The 17,804-nt window shown below is 36.8% G+C and overlaps 1 protein-coding gene across 1 annotated transcript in view; it reads right to left on the bottom strand.

Moving 5' to 3' along the window:
• LOC132564621 (uncharacterized) overlaps positions 1-17,229 on the bottom strand; it is a 32,241-nt gene extending 15,012 nt beyond the window's left edge. Inside the window, exons 1-27 of the mRNA XM_060229268.1 lie at positions 17,146-17,229; positions 15,570-15,894; positions 14,859-14,918; positions 14,338-14,447; positions 13,627-13,685; positions 13,068-13,234; positions 11,555-12,799; positions 10,914-11,138; positions 10,420-10,563; positions 9,908-10,132; positions 9,426-9,569; positions 8,947-9,171; positions 8,457-8,600; positions 7,945-8,169; positions 7,454-7,597; positions 6,975-7,199; positions 6,147-6,296; positions 5,578-5,802; positions 4,478-4,615; positions 3,805-4,029; positions 3,476-3,622; positions 2,909-3,145; positions 2,185-2,292; positions 1,654-1,764; positions 1,206-1,316; positions 514-621; positions 277-387 (exon numbers count right to left, since the gene is read on the bottom strand). Coding sequence (XP_060085251.1) covers positions 277-387; positions 514-621; positions 1,206-1,316; positions 1,654-1,764; positions 2,185-2,292; positions 2,909-3,145; positions 3,476-3,622; positions 3,805-4,029; positions 4,478-4,615; positions 5,578-5,802; positions 6,147-6,296; positions 6,975-7,199; positions 7,454-7,597; positions 7,945-8,169; positions 8,457-8,600; positions 8,947-9,171; positions 9,426-9,569; positions 9,908-10,132; positions 10,420-10,563; positions 10,914-11,138; positions 11,555-12,799; positions 13,068-13,234; positions 13,627-13,685; positions 14,338-14,447; positions 14,859-14,918; positions 15,570-15,894; positions 17,146-17,229 — 5,422 coding nt within the window. The remainder of the gene's footprint in view (positions 1-276; positions 388-513; positions 622-1,205; positions 1,317-1,653; positions 1,765-2,184; positions 2,293-2,908; positions 3,146-3,475; positions 3,623-3,804; positions 4,030-4,477; positions 4,616-5,577; positions 5,803-6,146; positions 6,297-6,974; positions 7,200-7,453; positions 7,598-7,944; positions 8,170-8,456; positions 8,601-8,946; positions 9,172-9,425; positions 9,570-9,907; positions 10,133-10,419; positions 10,564-10,913; positions 11,139-11,554; positions 12,800-13,067; positions 13,235-13,626; positions 13,686-14,337; positions 14,448-14,858; positions 14,919-15,569; positions 15,895-17,145) is intronic.
• Positions 17,230-17,804: the final 575 nt, after the last annotated feature.

The following is a 17,804-nucleotide window of genomic DNA, read 5'->3' as shown; positions in this document are numbered from 1 at the left end:
ACAACCTGCCTCATTTAACATCCCGTATGACGAGTTTGTCATTGACGACTTCTTGCAAGAAAATCGAGATAATGGAAACAATATATCAATTTCACAGTATGTTATTGATATTAAAAATTTTCATTTAATTTTATTTCATTTTTTTAATTCTAGTCTTAGTATATCCCTGTATCAAAGCACTGTCTATTAATAACTGTTTTAATAGCATACAATGTAATTGCAAATCATTAGTGTTTTACTGTTTTACAAAATAGAAATATTCCATTTGACACTTACAGCACTCCCTTTCGTCAGACTGGTCAGGACAGTTTTTATGAAAGTCACATCTTTCTTTTTTATCGACACAATTACCGTCCAGACACGAGAATTCGGATGTCAAGCAAGTCTCTGAAATGTAAATAATAACATAGAGGTATTATCCTCGACAATACGACCAAAACAAAAATCACAAAAAAAAAAAAAAGACCCTAAATAACAAAATAAACATTACAGTAATTCTGATGTTTTTCTTACCACACATTGCTTCGTCCGATCGGTCAGGACAGTCCACTTCTCCATCACATACCCACTCTGCCATAATGCACGTGCCGTCCCCGCATTCATGCTGACCGTTAGGGCACTCTGTTTAAATATATTTGTAGGTAAACCTATACATAAGTACCCTTAAATGGATAACAATATAGATGTACATTTTATCGTCATTTAAATCACACACAGTAAAATCACACACAATAACATCGTTTCTTAATTGACCATTGCTAAAAGTCATTAAGCTCGTTTTTACATCAAGTACATGTTATTATCAAGTTACAACAAATATTTTTTTCATGTCATTTCATTGAAGAATTGACCAAAATGTTGGAGTCATACATATCCAAAAAATGACTTCAATGAAGAGTTGTTTTCAGCAGGCAATGTAAAGACAACGATTTTGACACCATTTTGCTGCAATGAATTTCTATTTCCGAAGTAATAACATTGGCATAACCTTTCTCCTTTCTTTTTTATATTTCAGATGATATTTTTTATTCCAAATACACAAAACTCCGATCTTGCGTCGTTAAGTCTATTTTGATGGTGAAAATGGCTATTGACACTTAAAGTAATGATATTTCTTAACGTTGATTGTAAAGTACATATACATATATATTTCTATCAAAGAATGGTTTTATTCTAATAAATATTATTTCATTTTGTTAACTTACGGCAAAGTTCCTCGTCGCTGCCATCCGGGCACTGTTTGACACCATCACATCTCTGGTAAGACTCAATACACATTCCCATTTTACACTGGTATTCGAACTCATCATCACAACCTAAGGATAAGGAAAGTCGATTCTCACAGTGATTCGGAAAAGAGTTACGAAATGAACATTTCATCAATTCATATGCTAAAACTTTCAACGCAATAGACAAAATTTACATCTGTACCTAAAGGATATTCATCTGTGCACACAGCTGTGACTTACGTTTGAACTAGAATTACGTGCATTATACAACTGCAAATACATTTGCACTTATATTCTGAAGTATATCTTCACGATCATGTTCGTATGTTTCCGTGAGCTGTGAACACATTTACTTATGATTTTGCTCAGTTATACAAGCATACAATAAAGACGATCCCGACAAAAACATAACAAATTTACTTACTACATTTACTTTCATCCGTCCAACCGATGCAATCTACCTTCCGGTCGCATACTGAGGATGTTGGGATACATTTAGATTCAGCGAGACAGGAGACCCAACCTCCAGCACAGGCTGTGATACAAAAATTCCATTTACGATATAATGAACGTACTTAATTTGGTGAATAAAAATTTGGGCGTATTATCATATCATTTAGCGCAATGATAGACTTGCACATCCACAGTAACTGCAACTAAAGCAACGCACAGAAAATGCACTGGGCGCAATCATATTTAAACGCAAAACTTTCTGTGTGAAAGGCGGTAAAATAAGATAACCACAAAAATGTGTACGTTTACAGTATTGCTTAGTTATTACACGATTTTATAACAAAAACAGTTATAAATGTTAATGGGCTGAACAAAGATTGTTCTTGATGTGATGTTCCATCAATCGTTGTTTTTTGTTTAGGGATTATCTTGTAATTACAGGTTTTCACGTCGACAAAAATAAATAATTCAGTGGATTACAACTTTGATAATATATACTTACATGGTCGTTTGAAATCAGGAAGCATACAATTGTCCGAACCATTGTACACGGGGTAATCTTGGCAGTAAAAGGGATAAGGAAGGTTCACGGAGCAAGCTTGGTTAATAGCTGTAATCATAATGTTACCAAATCTTCATCAGCTACTCACACGAATAAAAACAATCCATCATATTAACAAAAAAAAACTGTGTACATACATATATTTTATAATATCACAAAGTTTTATGTAGCATTCAATGATCATAACAAGAGAGAGTATCAGTTTGTAAACAGATATCTAATTTGAACAAAACGAGGCCGAAATATTAACATCCCTAGAAGGACGAAACAGCTGTGTGACGCAGTTTAATTCATCGCTTGATTATACGGTTTCTAATTCTAAATTTGTAACATTTGAAAAGTGTTTTCACTTGAGCTTATTTTGTTACAATCAAAGGAAAGATTTACACAAAGACACAGATAAGGATTATAAGAACAGAGGTTCCAGAAGGATATGCGTCTTCTGCTACATCCGTGTTACCCGTCATGTAGGCTTAGAGACACCATAACTCCTCACGTTTATATATATCACGTAATTAATTTGTTTCGAAGTTTCAAACACTCGAGTCATACACTTGCCCCTTCCTTCTTGTATATGTGATGTCAAATATATGATGTCTCCGCATTGTACAACAGGTGTGTTATATCTGAAAAACAAGGAAATGCATTTTTAAAAAGCATATACCTTCACAGAAATGTCGACAGGGGAGATAACTGGCGCCTCTGTCACATGTCGGAAACAACTGAGAGCAGATGAATCGTCCAACATCCGACGAACAATTGCTGTTAAATGTTGCTTCGAAATCTCTGCTGTAGCTCTCCATGGCAGTGGTTTGGTCTTTCTCCAGAAATACATTTGGAAACCGCGTGTTGTTAAATCCCTGCATCTTACAAGCATTTAGTTGAACAGGATCACATGTTTCTGTTTAGAAAGAAAATAACGAATTTGAAATATATTACTACAAGAGAGATCGAATGCAGATTCAAGACTCCCTTGAAAAGAAATTCCGTTTGATGTCCAGAAGGTATCAACGAGTAACGCATTTGTAAACATCACGAAAATACTTACATATCAATATAATCATAATCCAAACTAAAATTCTATAAAACCAGGTCAAAATATGAACAAAAGGAAGACTTACACGGAGACTAATGAAAAAGTACTATAAGAATAAGACCAGGTGTTCCAGAAGAGTAAGCTTCTATGATTGGTGTGTATGACATCATAACTGTTGTGTTGAAAAATACATACCTGGAGTAACGGTCGTTGTAGATGTAGATACAGTCGTTGAAGTTGTTGATGATGATAACAGAGGAGGTACACAATTTTCTGTCGGTAAGGCCTGACACAGTTGTTCATTTACAATTGGGAAGCTGTCTCCACAGTCACTCAGGGCAGCTATTAAACACAATAATATTTTTCTTTTGTAGTGTTTTACTAACTATCATACAGTTCTTATAACGCCATGAACACAGAAGAGGTAAAAATGATTCTTAAAGTACACCGCGCCCAAAGTGTTGGAGGCGATAACTCTCTTAATCGTGTATTTTAGGTTTTATGCATGTAAATGATACCCTTACCTTCACAGAGACTTCGACATGGATACAGAGGAATGCCTTGGTCACATTTCAAGAACAATGATGCACAAAGCATATGACGAGCATTATCAGAACAGGCAACGGATAAATAGGTCTGGAAAACGGTAATGGCGGTATCTTGGTCGCCTTGTTGGAACAGATTAGGAAACACCGTCGTATTAAGCCCGACAGTAACACACTCAGGCACGCGAACTGCTTCACATAAATCTAGCGAAAAAAAGAAAAAGGTCAACAGTTTTGAAAAGGAACTTGGCGATAGTTTCAATGCAGATCGATTTGAAATTCGATTCATACTGATCTATTTCAGATTAACTTTCCACTCCAATTTATCCTTTTACGTTAGGTATGGTCTCTAATCACTTTCGTACGTGTTTTTGATAAAGTGATAACCCATACTAGATTTAATATTTCTTGCCTCTCGTGAACACTTCCAGAAAGTATTATAATTTACATTATTTGCCTTACTATATTATCAAGAATTCATTGTGAAACTTTTGTTCAGATTTAAATGTAATTTCCTTTTTCCTGATTCGTCAAATGTTGTAAACTTGCTCTATAAATGTTCTATGAATATTGCCTTGCAATGAAAAACGTGGAATAGATAGACACAACAGACAATATTAGGCTGACTTAATGCCTAGCGTAGCTTACGGACCTGGAGTAACGGTCGTTGTGGATGAAACCACAGTCGTTGATGATGATATCAGAGGAGGTACACAGTTATCTGTCGGTAAGGCCTGACACAGCTGCTGTGTCACTACAGTGAATCCGTCCCCACAGTCATTCAGGGCGGCTGTTCAACAGGTAGGAAATAACATCTAATAAACACTTAAAATGGTCGTCAAATTAAATCTGACACGTACAACATCAAAAATGCTGATATTGCTGATTAACTATATAAGAGAACATCAAACGAGACAGAATCTCCATTCGGACTAACTGACTTTCGCTTCTTATACAATACCATTCAGTTTTGTCGAATACGAAATTCCAAGGAACATCCAACAAAGTGGATACCGAAAATATTTAGTTTTAGCAGGATTAATTTTCGCTATTTTCGAGGTAGGAATAAAATTGTGATTCACAATTACATACAGTAGAGTCTCTCTCTTTCTCTGTCCCTCTCTGTCTGTCTGTCTGTCTGTCTGTCTGTCTCTGTCTGTCTCTCTCTCTCTCTCTCTCTCTCTCTCTCTCTCTCTCTCTCTCTCTCTCTCTCTCTCTCTCTCTGTGTGTGTGTGTGTGTGTGTGTGTGTCTCTCTCTCTCTCTTTATGTCTCGGTCCCTCCGTCTCTTTCTCTGTTTGTCTGTCTCTCTCTATCTGTCTGTCTGTCTCTCTGTCTCTCTCTCTCTCTCTTAAGTATTACTTGCTATATCAAGGAACAAGATAAGATATGTTTATATCGGAACAATTGCAGCAGCTGTATATTAATAAATATGTAATTTGATCCAGATTTAGGGTAAATAAAAGTCGAAGTAACAACAAAAATTATTCACAAAGCACCGTTTAATACATATTAAGAGTTAGATACAGTAGAGGCCAATGACAAAGAAAACTGCATCACACAAATCTTCAGTTCTTATAAGACTCGCCAGTTATGCCAAGGGGCCTGAATGTTAAACCTAAGAGGCGACTTAGGAACATGCAAAATGATAGAAAGACATGACTAAATCTAAATTTACATTTAAAGTTGAATGGGTGATTCTAATGAAAAATTTCAATAAATCAGTACCTAATGTTAACAGAATTCTACAATACCTTCACACAGACTACGACAAGGATACTTCGGAAGTCCATTATCACAGGAAAGAAACAGATATGCACACAGAAAATGGCGAGCATGTTCGGAACAGGCTTGCGGAAGGTAGGTCTGGAAAATGGTGATTGCGGTATCTTGGTCCTCATTTTTGAACAGGTTTGGAAAAACTGTCGCATTCATTCCAAATGCAAGGCATTCAGGTACCCGCACGGCTTCACATAACTCTTTAATATACATAATAATCAGGTAAAACGAAAAGCTGCCAATGTAAAAAAAAATTATTCCAAAGACATTAAACTCCAAGGACACAAACACTGCCGGAAGCACACAAGTCAAACGTCAAAAACAATTTGGGCCAATTCCCAGCTAAGTTTTTTTTTCAATAATCGTTACCATTGCTTGAAATAAAGTTTGTTATAAACATGGTATATCCCGGTATGTTAAAGGAAATAATGTAGTATCTATTTAAGTATCCATTCCTTAAATTATTTTTATTTCTAATGACCTGTTTTTGAAATATCTCTACAAGTATTTACAGGGATTTCTTTATCAATATTTTGTAGTTTACCTGGTTTGAGGGTGGTGGATGCGGTTGTGGTGGACACATCTGTAGTCGTGGTAGTTGTACGGAGAGGGAACACGCATTCGGTTGTCGGAAGTATTCGACATAAGTCAGCTGTAACCAATGGGAACCCCGTGCCACACTCGGATAGCACAACTACAATAGTCACAAAAGGCGATCTATTAAAATTTCTACGTTAAAAAGATCTTTTTAGGAGGGTTACTATTGAGCAAAATCCATACTCGTGGCTTTTAAACTGCTTTTGTGACACCAATTTAAAAGAATATTCGTTTGAAAACGTGTAAAGGTTTACTTAAGTTGTAACTGAAATACTCATCTTCAACAAGTAAGAGGATACAACCCAGACTATGGGCAAGTGCAAAATGGCTTCTCTTTTATATAAATTGATCACATATTTATTCCGGTTCTTATTTATTTTTTTAATTTTGATGAAATTCGTATCAACTTCTCACCTTCACATAAATTACGACACGGATAAACTCGCCTCCCCTCATCACACGTAAAGAACAACAAGGCACATAACATGTGATCAGGGGACATGTGAGTGCAGCAAATTCATCTCATCTGATAATTGTATATAACCTGGCATTGAGATAGTATCACTGTAGCGAGCTTATAATTTACTTAATAATGATACGATATTTTGAACTTTTGGAATGATGCTTTGATATTGTGGAAACGTTTGTGGAAAAGTTTGTGGGAAAGTATCAGAACAGAGGATTACATTTTCGTAAACTCCATTTTTTTTTTTTATCAAAAACTTGTTTTGTTTCTCGTACAGAAATTCTTTCAAACATAAAATACCATTCTCACCTTCACACAAACTACGACACGGATAAACTGGCCTTCCTTCATCACACGTAAAGAACAACATGGCACATAACATGTGATGTGCATTGTCGGAACACGTCATTGGAAGGAAATTGTCGTAATAAGCCACAGCCTCGCTTTGGTTACTAGACTGTAACATGTTCGGAAACACGGTCATGTTTATTCCCATGGCAACGCAAGCGTCCACTGTCACTTCTTCACACAAATCTGGATTAAGTCAAAATCTTCATTTCAGGTAAGACAAATATGAAAAGTTTTCCAATATAATATTCCGCAAGAATGAAAAATAATCATAGTAATATTTCAAAAACTTGTAAGCATATTTTATATTATCTACACAGGAGCGTGTCTCGATTCTCTTAAGTAAATATGGGGACATTCAAACAATGTTCCTTCATTATTATGTAAATGCGCATGACAACCAAATGTCTCAAAGCAATTGTACACCAGAAGCAGCTTACCTGGTTTGACGGTGGTTGACACATCCGGAGATGGTGTGGTGCTTACACGTTGAGGGAGAGCGGCCACACAGTCAGTTTCTGGTAATATTGCACACAGGTCGGCCGTGACCAATGGGAACCCAGAACCGCACTCGGACAGGACAACTGTAACGGCACATTTACCAAACATGTGAACAAGACTATCACTAAGACTCTTTCGATCAGGGGACATGTGATTACAGCAAATTCATCTCATCTGATAATTGTATATAACCTGGCATTGAGATAGTATCACTGTAGCGAGCTTATAATTTACTTAATAATGATACGATATTTTGAACTTTTGGAAAGATGCTTTGATATTGTGAAAACGTTTGTGGAAAAGTTTGTGGGAAAGTATCAGAACAGAGGATTACATTTTTGTAAACTCCATATTTTTTCATATTTTTTTATCAAAAACTTGTTTTGTTTCTCGTACAGAAATTCTTTCAAACATAAAATACCATTCTCACCTTCACACAAACTACGACACGGATAAACTGGCCTTCCTTCATCACACGTAAAGAACAACATGGCACATAACATGTGATGTGCATTGTCGGAACACGTCATTGGAAGGAAATTGTCGTAATAAGCCACAGCCTCGCTTTGGTTACTAGACTGTAACATGTTCGGAAACACGGTCATGTTTATTCCCATGGCAACGCAAGCGTCCACTGTCACTTCTTCACACAAATCTGGATTGAGTCAAAATCTTCATTTCAGGTAAGACAAATATTAAGTTTTTCTAATATGCGCGTATGATATTCGACAAGGAGGAAAAATAATAAAAATTATATTTCAAAAACTTGTAAGCATATTTTATCTTATCTATATACGAGTGTTTTCAAAGTCACAATGAAATTGTAAATTCGGACCTAAGATTTGCCTGTTTGTCTAGATTCTCTTATATAAATATGGGTACTATGTAAATGCGCATGACTACCCAATGTCTCAAAGCAATTGTACACCAGAAGCAGCTTACCTGGTTTGACGGTGGTTGACACATCCGGAGATGGTGTGGTGCTTACACGTGGAGGGAGAGCGGCCACACAGTCAGTTTCTGGTAATATTGCACACAGGTCGGCCGTGACCAATGGGAACCCAGAACCGCACTCGGACAGGACAACTGTAACGGCACATTTACCAAACATGTGAACAAGACTATCACTAAGACTCTTTCGATCAGGGGACATGTGATTACAGCAAATTCATCTCATCTGATAATTGTATATAACCTGGCATTGAGATAGTATCACTGTAGCGAGCTTATAATTTACTTAATAATGATACGATATTTTGAACTTTTGGAAAGATGCTTTGATATTGTGAAAACGTTTGTGGAAAAGTTTGTGGGAAAGTATCAGAACAGAGGATTACATTTTCGTAAACTCCATATTTTTTCATATTTTTTATCAAAAAATTGTTTTGTTTCTCGTACAGAAATTCTTTCAAACATAAAATGCCATTCTCACCTTCACACAAACTACGACACGGATAAACTGGCCTCCCCTCATCACACGTAAAGAACAACATGGCACATAACATGTGATGTGCATTGTCGGAACACGTCATTGGAAGGAAAATGTCGTAAGACGCGACAGCCTCACTTTGGTTACTAGACTGTATCATGTTCGGAAACACGGTCTTATTTATTCCCATGGCAACGCAAGCGTCCACTGTCACTTCTTCACACAAATCTGGATTAAGTCAAAATCTTCATTTCAGGTAAGACAAATATGAAAAGTTTTCCAATATAATATTCCGCAAGAATGAAAAATAATCATAGTAATATTTCAAAAACTTGTAAGCATATTTTATATTATCTACACAGGAGCGTGTCTCGATTCTCTTAAGTAAATATGGGGACATTCAAACAATGTTCCTTCATTATTATGTAAATGCGCATGACTACCCAATGTCTCAAAGCAATTGTACACCAGAAGCAGCTTACCTGGTTTGACGGTGGTTGACACATCCGGAGATGGTGTGGTGCTTACACGTGGAGGGAGAGCGGCCACACAGTCAGTTTCTGGTAATATTGTACACAGGTCGGCCGTGACCAATGGGAACCCAGAACCGCACTCGGACAGGACAACTGTAACGGCACATTTACCAAACATGTGAACAAGACTATCACTAAGACTCTTTCGATCAGGGGACATGTGATTACAGCAAATTCATCTCATCTGATAATTGTATATAACCTGGCATTGAGATAGTATCACTGTAGCGAGCTTATAATTTACTTAATAATGATACGATATTTTGAACTTTTGGAAAGATGCTTTGATATTGTGAAAACGTTTGTGGAAAAGTTTGTGGGAAAGTATCAGAACAGAGGATTACATTTTCGTAAACTCCATATTTTTTTTATCAAAAACTTGTTTTGTTTCTCGTACAGAAATTCTTTCAAACATAAAATACCATTCTCACCTTCACACAAACTACGACACGGATAAACTGGCCTTCCTTCATCACACGTAAAGAACAACATGGCACATAACATGTGATGTGCATTGTCGGAACACGTCATTGGAAGGAAATTGTCGTAATAAGCCACAGCCTCGCTTTGGTTACTAGACTGTAACATGTTCGGAAACACGGTCATGTTTATTCCCATGGCAACGCAAGCGTCCACTGTCACTTCTTCACACAAATCTGGATTGAGTCAAAATCTTCATTTCAGGTAAGACAAATATTAAGTTTTTCTAATATGCGCGTATGATATTCGACAAGGAGGAAAAATAATAAAAATTATATTTCAAAAACTTGTAAGCATATTTTATCTTATCTATATACGAGTGTTTTCAAAGTCACAATGAAATTGTAAATTCGGACCTAAGATTTGCCTGTTTGTCTAGATTCTCTTATATAAATATGGGTACTATGTAAATGCGCATGACTACCCAATGTCTCAAAGCAATTGTACACCAGAAGCAGCTTACCTGGTTTGACGGTGGTTGACACATCCGGAGATGGTGTGGTGCTTACACGTGGAGGGAGAGCGGCCACACAGTCAGTTTCTGGTAATATTGCACACAGGTCGGCCGTGACCAATGGGAACCCAGAACCGCACTCGGACAGGACAACTGTAACGGCACATTTACCAAACATGTGAACAAGACTATCACTAAGACTCTTTCGATCAGGGGACATGTGATTACAGCAAATTCATCTCATCTGATAATTGTATATAACCTGGCATTGAGATAGTATCACTGTAGCGAGCTTATAATTTACTTAATAATGATACGATATTTTGAACTTTTGGAAATGATGCTTTGATATTGTGGAAATGTTTGTGGAAAAGTTTGTTGGGAAAGTATCAGAACAGAGGATTACATTTTTGTAAACTCCATATTTTTTCATATTTTTTTTTATCAAAAACTTGTTTTGTTTCTTGTACAGAAATTCTTTCAAACATAAATGCCATCCTCACCTTCACACAAACTACGACATGGATAAACTGGCCTCCCCTCATCACACGTAAAGAACAACAAGGCACATAACATGTGATGTGCATTGTCGGAACACGTCATTGGAAGGAAAATGTCGTAAGACGCGACAGCCTCACTTTGGTTACTAGACTGTATCATGTTCGGAAACACGGTCTTATTTATTCCCATGGCAACACAAGCGTCTACTGTCACTTTTTCACACAAATCTGGAAATCAATGACAATGATTCGATGAATTAAAAATCGAATTTCGATTTGGAGATTTGGGGGGGAGATGCAACACCACATAGTGTAAAATAAGACATTTTTGTGGGGCTTAATTTTCGGAGTTTTTTTCCCCCAAAAAATGACTTTTTCGTTAACTCTTGATTTCGTAAATAATTATAGCTTTATAAGACTACTTATTCTGATTTTAATTTTTGTGGATTTCTACATTAAGAGTACCCACAAAATTACTGAAAATCAAACGCACACGAAAATATGATTTCACAATAGTGAAGACGGTTATAAAAACCATAAAAAGGGGAGATTCTAATTAAATCATTCATGTTTACCTCAAGGAAAACTTCTGATACCATATAATATAAAAGATGACTGATGGATATTATGTCAGAGTTATATACCTGGGACTGAAGTAGTTGACGTCGTTTCTTTGGTTGTCCTTTGTGGAATTGTGCTTGTACTAGTTACAATATTTGGAGTTGTACTTGTAGATACTATACTTTTTGGAGTTGTCATGGTAGCAGCTGTACTTTTAGGTGTAGTTTTTGTAGTTGTACTTGAAGGAGCTGTACTTTTTGTAGTGGTACTTTTTGGAGTTGTCATGGTAGCAGCTGTACTTGTGGGTGTAGTTTTTGTAGTTGTACTTGAAGAAGCTGTACTTTTTGTAGTGGTACTTTTTGGAGTTGTCATGGTAGTAGCTGTACTTGTAGGTGTAGTTTTTGTAGTTGTACTTGAAGGAGCTGTACTTTTTGTAGTGGTACTTTTTGGAGTTGTCATGTTAGCAGCTGTACTTTTAGGTGTGGTTTTTGTAGTTGTACTTGAAGGAGTTGTACTTTTTGTAGTGGTACTTTTTGGAGTTGTCATGGTAGCAGCTGTACTTGTAGGTGTAGTTTTTGTAGTTGTACTTGAAGGAGCTGTACTTTTTGTAGTGGTACTTTTTGGAGTTGTCATGGTAGCAGCTGTACTTTTAGGTGTGGTTTTTGTAGTTGTACCTGAAGGAGTTGTACTTTTTTTAGTGGTACTTTTTGGAGTTGTCATGGTAGCAGCTGTACTTGTGGGTGTAGTTTTTGTAGTTGTACTTGAAGGAGCTGTACTTTTTGTAGTGGTACTTTTTGGAGTTGTCATGGTAGCAGCTGTACTTTTAGGTGTAGTTTTTGTAGTTGTACTTGAAGGAGCTGTACTTTTTGTAGTGGTACTTTTTGGAGTTGTCATGGTAGCAGCTGTACTTTTAGGTGTGGTTTTTGTAGTTGTACCTGAAGGAGTTGTACTTTTTTTAGTGGTACTTTTTGGAGTTGTCATGGTAGCAGCTGTACTTGTAGGTGTAGTTTTTGTAGTTGTACTTGAAGGAGCTGTACTTTTTGTAGTGGTACTTTTTGGAGTTGTCATGGTAGCAGCTGTACTTTTAGGTGTGGTTTTTGTAGTTGTACCTGAAGGAGTTGTACTTTTTTTAGTGGTACTTTTTGGAGTTGTCATGGTAGCAGCTGTACTTGTGGGTGTAGTTTTTGTAGTTGTACTTGAAGAAGCTGTACTTTTGGTAGTGGTACTTTTCGTAGTAGTACTGGTAGCAGCTGTACTTGTTGGGGCTGTACTTTCAGAAATTGTACTTGACGCTGGCGTTGCTTCAGTGGCTTTTGTTGTATATTGATCTGAAATACGGAATTTTGATACATTACAAGAAAAACAAGAGGCCCAGTAGGTCTGTGTCACCAACAGCCAAAAACGAGAATTAAATGGTCATTGTACAATATGTGATTATTAATCTTCAGGCTTTGCAGATAAATATGTAAAAATTTTGTCTACTAAAAAGGCATATTTGATGCCATGATATGCTAGATATCACCATATGTTAGATAATAAACAGAAAATAAGAATAAACGAGAGTGATTTTATGTAACGTTATGAACGTAAACCTACCTCTAATCTTCAGTATGACGGTGGCTGGATTTATATTCAAAGTCGTGGTGCCTTCAGAATTGGCAACCTTGATTATATACTCGGTCATGGTTGGTAGAACCTCAGGGCGCGCGAGTTCTGCAGACTCTCGAAACGTCATGTTAAAAAATACTCTTATACTTCCCCGACTGAAATAGAACATATGACGTCATTGATCTACAATGTAAGTAAATTGTAAACAATACCGCTATGAAATATCTAATCGTCAAATATTTCTAAATATAACACTTGTTGTAATGTTTACTTTATAAAATGATCAATTCAAAATAAAATGTACTTTGATTGGTGTTTAAGTCGAAGATTGCACAAACGACTATCAATGAATATCATCTTTCAATATAATTACTACTACCCTTAGTACAAACGACTATCAGTGAATATCATCTTTCAATATAATTACTACTACTCTTAGTCTCCGTACTTGTAGGATAAATACGTCTTTCACATGCTACTACCTTCAGTCCCCGTACTTGTACGGATATATAAGTCTGTGACAGGCTACTTACCTCAGCTTCCGTACTTGTACGGATATATAAGTCTGTGACAGGCTAGGTTGCTATTAATCATTATATCGTCTATCTGTAATATAATACAAAATGCTTATCAAATACTAATTGACTGAAAGTTTTTCATTAACAAAATCAAAATAATAAAACGAGCAAACACGATGCTTAACAAAATGGAAGAAATAGTGGGAAAAATATAGAGACGATATAGATAAAGGAATACAAGTCAAGTCGCCCCCAAGACAAGTCGCCCCCAATCCTAAATAAGACAAGTCGCCCACTCGTAAGACAAGTCGCCCCATATATCAAGACAACTCGCCACCCAAAAGTATAATGAGGTGTTATGCGTCACAAAATAGGGGGCGACTTGTCTTGGGGGCGACTTGACTTGATACCAGATAAAGATGGCTGTAAGTTACATGAATATCGACGATTTATGTTCGTCACTTGTTTCACTGGGGTTTTTGTTACCCCAAGCTCTACATTGAGAACGTGATATTATTTGTGTGCGAATAAGATATACATGCAGAATGTCGTAATTAAAGCAGGAGATATCAAAGGTTTTCATTTTCCCCCTAATTTCCCAATGATTCTATCCCACACGAGTTTAAATCACCGGGGCGCCACCATCGCTTTTCAAAGGGGGACAACTGGAAAAATGTTTCTTGGATACACCCGGGTATTTACAGAGCTCTAAACCACAAATGTATTGTCTGAAAACTTACCTCTTTAGTAATATTATTGACAGTAGTTTTATATAAAGACGATGTGTTATCTGATAACGCATCATCCCAATCATCGTATATAGAAAGTTCTCCATCCAGTAGCTGCAATTCTGAAATTATCAGATTAACGTTAGATATATACAATGTCACAGGTATTATAATTATACCTAAATTACAAAGTAAAAGTTGTCATTACTGTAAATTTCAAGGTCACAGATATTTCACTTAAAATTTGTGAACAGCTAGAAGATAACACTGCCGGTCGCCTTACTGGCCTCGGCTAGTGGGAAATTCTCGTTAGTCCAGCGATACAGTTCCTGACTGTTGACCGACCGAGTGGACGCTAGTCCGAAACCCTATGGAACAATGTGTTTCTCTTTACTCCGAAATCAACGGACCAATAGAGACCAGCAAAAATGCTTAATTGGTGTGAAGTATAACAGATAATGATTTTAAATGTCGCCTTTTTTATGTTAATGAAATCTGTTAAATTATCTGGACAGACAGATGTGGTGACTAACCTTGTGGAGCTACTGTGGTGCCCGTGGTATTGGACGAGGTTGTAAGCTCCTGAGACATTTCTGTAATTAAACAAAACTGTCTTACTGAATAACTACAAATAAGCTTACTTGGGATTAAAAAAGGTCATGGAGGACGCAAAGGGAAGTAACTCTAGCAGATCAACAAGCACTTATCCTTATTTTCTGATGAATATGAGTGGTACAAATTTAGCAAAAACTAACTCTGTTGTGTTTACGTTGTCTTGGTTTCAATCACAATTAATCCACCTGCATTCGTAAAAATAAAAGAGAAAAAGGAAGACGCGATATGGCCTGTTTTATTCAGTACACCGGTGTTTTGAAACAAATACGTTTTCTTAAATCTACTCTTTAAAATGTGAAATAAGACAAATTCTATTAATAGAAAGTGGGCCAATAGAAAGTATTCTAAGATTTTGTCGCGATGACATTTTGAACAAACTTGTATTCACTTCAAAGTAGTCGTTAATTAAAGGTGTCGAATCTTATCGGAAGGAAATTAGTGACTAAAGATATTTATAACTAATCTACACATGATTGGCCATTATTTTTCAAAAATAAAATCATATTCCGATACGATTTTTAAAGCATTCATATTTTGGTAAAGGCCATATACGTTCATTAGATCCTTGTCGGAAAAAAAACGGGATTGAAGAATAGAAATAATTAAATCAGACCTTTAAAACTACTTACTATCAACTCCAAACACATGAAACACTAATATCACAGCCACGCCTGCAAGTAGTCCAGCTAATAAGACAATGGTCAACACTATGGCAAAACAGCATCCCGAACATTCCGATTTTTTCTGCGTCTCACTGTCAAAATCACGCGCACTTTCCACGCGATCTCGTTTCGTGCTGCCGAGACTTGTCTCTGTTACAAATACATTGTCATCGTCATTTTCAACGGTTTTGTTGACGTTGTCAATGCTAGACGCAAAGCCTATATTGGTGTAGACAAACTTATTCTCTGATTCTGTGGGCGACGGGGTCAAGTCATGACTCAGTTTGTATTTCTGAAACAAAAAAAAATCATAATCATAATGTTGAATTTGACAGATGTTTGATCCCCTATGTACAGGCACTGATTACAACTGATTCTCCAGTTAGTTCACTGCTATTTCAACCAATTAACGGGAAAATAAATTGTGACCAGCCCCTGTGATCTTTCTGACTGTATCACCTAGATCATCTCCGAACGGCAAGATTGATATTTTGAACCGCATGTTATCTGCCTGTCCTAGATTCACTTGTATGGAAGATCGAAGAAATATTCCCGTTTTTTGGTAGAACCTTTTATTTTCGTTTTGTTTCAAAACAAATAAACGGCATAAGTTAACGAATAAATGTATTTGCTTTTTTTTTTTTTTTTTAAAGCTAGAATATTTTCGAATGTGTATCATATGCTTTTTTTTATAGAAAGTTGTAAACTTGAAAATCATCATTTAAAAAACAAGACATGTATGAATCAATGAATATAGCTGACAGGGATATAAATATATACATAATCATCGCCCATATTCAACTGCTATATTTAGACATTCTACTCACACCACCATGGCGAGGCTCACTCCATCACCTATATCCTTATACACAGACACACTCCATCACCTTTATCCTTATACAAAGACATTCTTTCGACACTGTCATCACCCTTAACCATCCGCTATCACAGATATAGTCCATCTGCATGTCCAGTGACTTCATTATCAAACCTCCATCACCCCTATAACAACTCCAATCACGTAATTTCTATCCCCATACATGGTCACCTTTTCCACACTACCATCGCCCTATAATAGTCCCCACCCCCCATTTTCTATCCCCATACCAGGTCACCTTTTTCACACTACCATCTCCCAATAACAAGTCCCCACCCCCCATTTTCTATCCCCATACCTGGTCACCTTTTCCACACTACCATCTCCCAATAACAAGTCCCCACACTACCATCGCCCTATAATAGTCCCCCCCCCCATTTTCCCCCCATACCATCTCCCAATGACAAGTCTATCCCCATACCTGGTCACCTTTTCCACACTACCATCTCCCAATAACAAGTCCCCACCCCCCATTTTCTATCCCCATACCTGGTCACCTTTTCCACACTACCATCGCCCTATAACAAGTCCCCACCCCCCATTTTCTATCCCCATAACTGGTCACCTTTTCTACACAACCATCTCCCAATGACAAGTCCCCACCATCCTTTTTCTATCCGTATACAAGGTCACCATCATTACCGTCACATCCATATTGACACATACCCTATTCCTGATGTTGTCCGTGGTAGACCTACGTGATCGGGTAGACTTTAAATGTCTCCGTTCTTCGGAGAAGATATCATCCATTTGGTACATATTACAAGTAAGACTATTAGTATTACAAAATTCCTGTACATTATATAGTGTCCAGAATCCCGCCAAAGACCTGTAGTGTCATAAAGTTCACTCTCTAATCCAGGATTTTTGTTTACTCTGTCACACGGATATAGGTGTATAAATCAACAGATAAAATCAACACAATGTAAATGATGACATGTTGTATAAGTACTTCTCTACCACTTTTATGGTGCGGTTCATTTTATCGAGAACTGGTCAGTGACGCGGAAGCAAAACTATTCAAGAAACAAACACCCTTCCTTTGTTTTGTTTTCATGTTTGTAACAGTGTCACTGACTGGTTAAAAATCATCATAGGCTATATCCTCTACGGCGCGTGTCTTCGTGGTATGGCCAAGTCATATTCTTCCAGAGTTGCCGCCCTTCATTTTTTTTACGTCGAGCAGACAAGGCTCATGCGATTTGAAAAACAAGGATGCACAAAAAAGGACAAACAAACAAACAAGAAAACGGCAAATATATATTTTTTTCTTTTTCTTTTTTTTTTTTTTTTTGAAGTGAGATGCTTCACACAATTTATGAAGG

This window comes from Ylistrum balloti, unplaced genomic scaffold, assembly GCF_031769215.1.
Source record: "Ylistrum balloti isolate Yb309-2 unplaced genomic scaffold, AGI_CSIRO_Ybal_v1 Utg369680, whole genome shotgun sequence".
Classification (NCBI taxonomy): Eukaryota; Metazoa; Mollusca; class Bivalvia; order Pectinida; family Pectinidae; genus Ylistrum; species Ylistrum balloti.
This window is presented reverse-complemented; position numbering and strand designations above follow the sequence as displayed.